The 6,796-nt window shown below is 52.0% G+C and overlaps 1 protein-coding gene across 1 annotated transcript; it reads right to left on the bottom strand.

The window, feature by feature from the left end:
* Positions 1–1,281: 1,281 nt before the first annotated feature.
* Positions 1,282–4,823, bottom strand: LOC119957527 (beta-microseminoprotein-like). Its single transcript, XM_038785666.1, has 3 exons — positions 4,684–4,823; positions 3,962–4,079; positions 1,282–1,512 (listed from the first exon to the last, which is right to left on the bottom strand). Exons 1-3 carry the CDS (start codon positions 4,820–4,822, stop codon positions 1,383–1,385), a joined length of 387 nt encoding a protein of 128 aa, XP_038641594.1. The 5' UTR covers position 4,823; the 3' UTR covers positions 1,282–1,382.
* Between the last annotated feature and the right edge of the window lie 1,973 nt (positions 4,824–6,796).

Raw genomic sequence — 6,796 nt, forward strand, 5'->3', positions numbered from 1 at the left:
AGGTTCGGTTCCCGGCTGGGTCACTGTCTGTGCGGAGTCTGCACGTCCTCCCCGTGTGTGCGTGGGTTTCCTCCGGGTGCTCCGGTTTCCTCCCACAGTCCAAAGATGTGCGGGTTAGGTGGATTGGCCATGCTAAATTGCCCTTAGTGTCCTAAAAAGTAAGGTTAAGGGGGTTGTTGGGTTATGGGTATAGGGTGGATACGTGGGTTTGAGTAGGGTGATCATTGCTCGGCACAACATCGAGGGCCGAAGGGCCTGTTCTGTGCTGTACTGTTCTATGTTCTATATTATGCTGAGACCATCTGCTCTTTTTATTCTGTCATTGTTGGGAGACACCGACCTCAATGGAGACGGGCAGGTTGAAACATAAACCATTTATTGTTAATCCAGAATTATGTACACATCCCAGGTACGGGCAGTAAGGGTGCTGTGTACGCTCAGTCTCCACAGTCTACTGCCATGTAACTCTCTGTATCATACCGTGGCTGGTACTGTTCACCAATCCCGCAGTAACCCTTTGCCAACAACCCCCTCATCCAATCTCCAAACCGCTCACTGAACGGGGCCCACCTCAATGTCAGATCTATCAGATGTGGAGCGGGGTCCAAGATAACGATCGTGGAGTATTCTGCTTTCCTCACCCCAGGAAGAAGAGATCTCCACGCCATGAAGAGGACAGTGAATGTTGGTTTTTAAAACTATTCTCTGTGTCATTAAGGGACAGCAGCATTGTTATTGGTGTTTAAGGCAATCAGCAGAGCAAGGGTTGGTGATCCAAGGTATGACGTGGAGAGTTACATGGCAGCAGACTGTGGAGACAGCAACAGTACTGTCCGTACCTGGGATCTGTGTATGGTTCTGGATTAACTATAAATGGTTTATGTTTAAACCTTCACATCTCCAAAGGAAGGAACACATAGGGACAACATGTCCAGGTACAGCGTGAATGCTTCCCATCAATTTCTCCTCCGGCCGACTTGGCTTCAATTCCTTTCCCTCTCCTTGTCCTCTCCGTGTGGTTCTGGATTCTGATCAGTGAATCATTCTTTATCCTTGAAGGCTTTCAGCACTCAACCTCCCAAAGACCAATGGGTCGCCTATCCACATGGACAAATTCAGACATTCTCACACCCACTCTCTCTGCAATGTGCCCTCACACACACACTCTCTCTCTCTCTCTGTCACACTCTTTTATATTCTCAATTCGACTCTCTTGTCTGCACACTGGCACACACACAAACATTTCTTGTTGAAATGATGGATGAGATTTGAGAATTGAACCACTGTGAGATATCTTTACTGTGATATACATGTTTGATGGAGAAAGAGAGCTCCCCCATTCTCCCTTTGTACTTTGATCTGCCGTGATTATGATGCTTTTCTTATTTCCCAACACTGTGATGCACCCCACATTCGATGGAAGAATCATTCCTCAGATGGACTCTGTAGCGACAGCTCTGACGGTCAAAGAATGCGATACAGTCATCTGAGTAACCAGATGGTATGCCGTACCTGCCGACACAGAGGAATAAGGCATCAGAAATACCCCGGAGGTAATGACCACAGTTCCCCTGTACAGTTTCACTGGACAATTTCACCAGCGACTCCGATCAAGTGAACAACCAGAATTGAGAAAATTCCTTCTTTACCCACAATGCACCAGCTGCACCCTGAGAAGCCAATTACAGATGGGCAAAAGCAGAGAAGGGATTTATCATGGGGCACCTCCACCTTTACTCCATGTTCACTCTTTCTCCATCTCCACCCTCTCTCCATCTCCACCTTCTCTCCATCTCCACCTTCTCTCCATCTCCACCATCTCTCCATCTCCACCCTCCCTCCATCTCCACCCTCCCTCCATCTCCACCCTCCCTCCCTCCATCTCCACCCTCCCTCCGTCTCCACCCCCCCTCCATCTCCACCCTCTCCACCCTCCCTCCATCTCCACCCTCCATCTCCACCCTCCCTCCATCTCCCTCCCTCTATCCCCACCCTCTCTCCATCTCAACTGTCTCTCCATCTCCACCCTCCCTCCATCTCCACTCTCCCTCCATCTCCACCCTCCCTCCATCTCCACCCTCCCTCCATCTCCACCCTCCCTCCCTCCATCTCCACCCTCCCTCCATCTCCCTCCCTCCATCTCCCTCCCTCCATCCCCACCTTCTCTCCATCCCCACCTTCTCTCCATCCCCACCTTCTCTCCATCTCCACCCTCTCTCCATCTCCACCCTCCCTCCATCTCCACCCTCCCTCCATCCCCACCCTCCCTCCACCTCCACCCTCCCCGTCTCCACCATCCATCTCCACCCTCCCTCCATCCCCACCCTCCCTCCATCCCCACCCTCCCTCCATCTCCACCCTCCCTCCATCTCCACCCTCCCTCCATCTCCACTCCCTCCATCTCCCTCCCTCTATCCCCACCCTCTTTCCATCTCAACTCTCTCTCCATCTCCACCCTCCCTCCATCCCCACTATCCCTCCATCACCCTCTCTCCATCTCCACCTTCTCTCCATCTCCACCCTCCCTCTGTCTCCACCCTCTCTCCCTCCATCTCCACCCTCCCTCCATTTCCACCCTCCCTCCACCTCCCTCCCTCCATCCCCACCTTTTCTCCATCCCCACCTTCTCTCCATCCCCACCTTCTCTCCATCTCCACCCTCCCTCCATCTCCACCCTCCCTCCATCTCCACCCTCTCTCCATCTCCACCTTCTCTCCATCTCCACCCACTCCCTCCGTCTCCACCCTCTCGCCACCCTCTCTCCCTCCATCTCCACCCTCCCTCCCTCTCTTCATCCCTTCATCTGTTCATTCTCTACACTTCCTTCATCTATTCACTCTCTTCATCTACCCTCCCTTTCCATCTACACTCCCTCTTCATCGGCACGCTCTCTCGTGATCTCCGCCATCACTTCCTCCACATCCTCTGTAGTTCCGCGCCCTCTTTTTTAAAATATAAATTTAGAGTACCCACTTAATTTTTTCCAATTAAGGGGCAATTTAGCGTGGCCAATCCACCTAGCCTGCACATCTTTTGGGTTGTGGGGGTGAGACCCACGCAAACACGGGGAGAATGTGTAAACTCCACACGGACAGTGACCCAGAGCCAGGCTCGAACCTGGGTCCTCGGCGCAGTGAGGCTGCAGGGCTAACCCACTGAGCCACCGTGCTACCCGACACTCTAAGATTCATCAGTCCCAAACACGTATGTCATGGTAACTGACCATGGACATTTATTGGAAATCTTTCCAATTCTTTGGAAATGGGAATAAAGTGTTTTAATAAGAAAGGGGATGTAGTCTTCTGTCTTCGCGAGCTAACAGAATGACATCACCAGAGGGAGTGTGCCTAACGTGACCCAGTCTTGGTTTGCCTTTTGCCTGTGAGCAGAGCTCTGACCCCTTCATTCATAATAAATGCTCTCATGTTCCGGGTCTCGATGTGTGGACCCTCAACGTGGGAACGCAATCCCTTCTGTGGGATTTCTTTCTGCGATGAGATCAGCACGACAGGACTGACCTCCAGGTCTGGCTGTTATATCAAACCCACTTTGTGCTTTCATAAGAAGGATCAAGACAGGGTAGCATGGTGGTTAGCATAAATGCTTCACAGCTCCAGGGTCCCAGGTTCAGTTCCCGGCTGGGTCACTGTCTGTGCGGAGTCTGCACGTCCTCCCCGTGTGTGCGTGGGTTTCCTCCGGGTGCTCCGGTTTCCTCCCACAGTCCAAAGATGTGCGGGTTAGGTGGATTGGCCGTGCTAAATTGCCCGTAGTGTCCTAAAAAGTAAGGTTAAGGGGGGGGATTGTTGGGTTACGGGTATAGGGTGGATACGTGGGTTTGAGTAGGGTGATCATTGCTCGGCACAACATCGAGGGCCGAAGGGCCTGTTCTGTGCTGTACTGTTCTATTCTATTCTATCACACAATGGACTGACTCCAGGTGGAGTGGCAGAGAATCACTTACATTGTGCAGCATGACATTGATTCAGCGGAGCACTCACACCTCATGCAGTCAGTGTTTCTCCAGGTTTCACCAAGCTCATGCCAGGTGCCATCAACGTCATCTTTACATTTTCTTGTTACTGGAGCGAGAGTGAGTGAGCGAGAGAGAAAGAGGGAGAGAGAGAGGTTAGTCTGTCACTGTCACATCAAAGTCTGAAGAAGTATAATGAGGTAACTTTAACCTTTGTGCTTTGGAAGGATTGCCTGGGCAACTGGCTCAGTTTAATGTCCATCACCGGTCTCTCTGGACCTGGGACGAGCCAGGTTCCTTTTCCAAGAGGATCTGTCCCTGAGAGTTTGACAGGGTGAATCTCGGAACGCTAAGGCTGCCAGGTCACTCATTCCTGGCTGGCCCTTCTGGATGGGCATGGGTTAAAGGTCAGGAGCCCAATGTGCTGGAAGGGTGTTTCCGTGGTTACCACAATGAGCCCTCGGCCTGTCTGCAGGCCGCGCCCTCGCTTGTATTCGACAGCCAAGCTGAGGCGATGGAGCAGGAGCTCGCGAGTTGGGCAAGGCGGAATATTGGCCCACTCCTTCCTGAATCCTCGGGGAAGAGGAGAGCGTGAAAGTCAATCCCATGTGGCTTGAAGCATTTATGTCGATGCTTACCTCGCAACCCCACACCCCCATCCCCACACCCCCATCCCAGATAGAGGTTGAGATTGGAAAGGTTTCAGGTCTTACTTTCATTTGGGACTTGCTGAGGAGAAACGTAGCAGGATGATTCTGCATCGTCCACAGCCAGGAGCAGGAGAGCAACGCACACCAAGGACTTCTGTCGAATTGGTGTCAGGTGGGAGGTGAGCGAATAAGTGGAGAACATGTTGAGGAATTCAGTTTGGTCAATCATGTCATGGTCAGATGCGAAAGATTTAAAAAAAAATATGTTAATCAGCTGAACCACTCCTCAGAGTATCAATGCACTTATCCAGCAATAACCTGCTCACGGACACTCAGTTTGGGTTCCGTCAGGGTCACTCAGCTCCTGACCTCATTGCAGCCTTGGTTCAAACATGGACAAAAGAGCTGAATGCCAGGGGCGAGGTGAGTGACTGCCCTTTGACATCAAGGCAGCATTTGACCGAGTGTGGCATCAAGGAGCCCGAGCTAAACTGGAGTCAATGGGAATCCGGGGGGAAAACTCTCCACTGGTTGGAGTAATTCCTGGCACAAAGGAAGATGGGTGTGGTGGATGGAGGTCGATCATCTCAGCTCCAGGACATCACTGCAGGAGTTCCTCAGGGTCGTGTCCTAGGCCCAACCATCTTCAGCTGCTTCATCAATGACCTGCCTTCCTTCATAAGGTCAGAAGTGGGGGTGTTTGCAGACAATAATGGAGCAGTCCATGTCCAAATGCAGCAAGACCTGGACAATATCCAGGCTTGGGCTGACAAGTGGCAAGTTACATTCGCACCACACAAGTGCCAGGCAATGACCATCTCCTACATGAGAGGATCTAACCATCACCCCTTGACATTCAACAGCATTACCATCACTGAATCCACCACAATCAACATCCTGGGGATTACCATTGATCAGAAACTGAACTGGACTAGCCATATTCATACTGTGGCTACCAGGGCAGGTCAAAGCTTCGGACTGCTACAGAGAATAACTGCCCTCCTGACCACCCCCCCCCCCCCCTCTCCAAAGCCTGTCCACCATCTACACGGCACAAGTCAGGAGTGTGATGGAATACTCTCCACTTGCCTGGATGAGTGCAGCTCCAACAACACTCAAGAAACTCAGCACCATCCAGGACAAAGCAGCCCCGCTTGATTGCTCCCCTTCCACAAACATTCAAACCCTCCACCACCGACGCACAGTGGCAGCCGTGTGTACCATCTACAAGATGCACTGCAGCAACTCACTGAGGTTCCTGAGGCAGCACCTTCCAAACCCACGGCCACTACCATCTAGAAGGACAAGAGCAGCAGATACCTGGGAACCCCACCACCTGGAGGTTCCCCTCCAAGTCACTCACCACCCTGACTTGGAAATAAATCGGCCGCTCCTTCACTGTCGCTGGGGCAACATCCTGGAACTCCCTCCCTAACAGCACAGTGGGTGTACCTACGCCACAAGGACTGTGGCGGTTTAAGAAGGCAGCTCACCACCACCTTCTGAAGAGCAACTAGGGATGGGCAATAAATGCCGATCCAGCCAGCGACACCCACATCCCGTGAATGAATTTTTAAAAAGGAAACAATAGAAAATGGCTGAGCTATCAACCTGGCTTCAGCTGGTCACCTGATACCTTGAAGCATTGTTCAAGGTAACAAGGGCCACGAGGGATGGGAAATGTGGCATAACTAACTCTAGACAAAGGAAAACCTTCACAGCTCACCGTCTCCCATCATAGTGCCAATGGCCAAAGTATTAGCAATCGGAACACAGTGGTCTCGACAAAGAGAGAGTCAGTTAAATTAACCCAACAACGTGCCTTCTCCTTCCGTGCCAGCCTCACTCTGGAAAGATGGGGGCCGGGGGGGGGGGGGGGGGGGGGGGGGGGGACAGTCTGCCACCAGCCAACCACCCGGTGGAAGGAACATTCCGGTTGACTCAGGATTCTGGACTCTGGACACATGGAAAACCCATAATGGTTATCTTGGCCGATCCCTGAACACTCTTCTATTCTCCTTATCTCTCATTCACTGTGTGGGTGTACAAGGGTGGATGTTGCACAGCAGCTCACGCATGCGCACACGTGTGTCTACATATGTGTGTGTGTGTGTTGTGGGGGGGGGGGTCTGTGTCATTGAGGATTGGAACATTTTGAATTTTCCCGTACCAGCCC

The sequence above is a fragment of the Scyliorhinus canicula genome, chromosome 26 (assembly GCF_902713615.1).
Source record: "Scyliorhinus canicula chromosome 26, sScyCan1.1, whole genome shotgun sequence".
NCBI classification, from domain to species: Eukaryota; Metazoa; Chordata; class Chondrichthyes; order Carcharhiniformes; family Scyliorhinidae; genus Scyliorhinus; species Scyliorhinus canicula.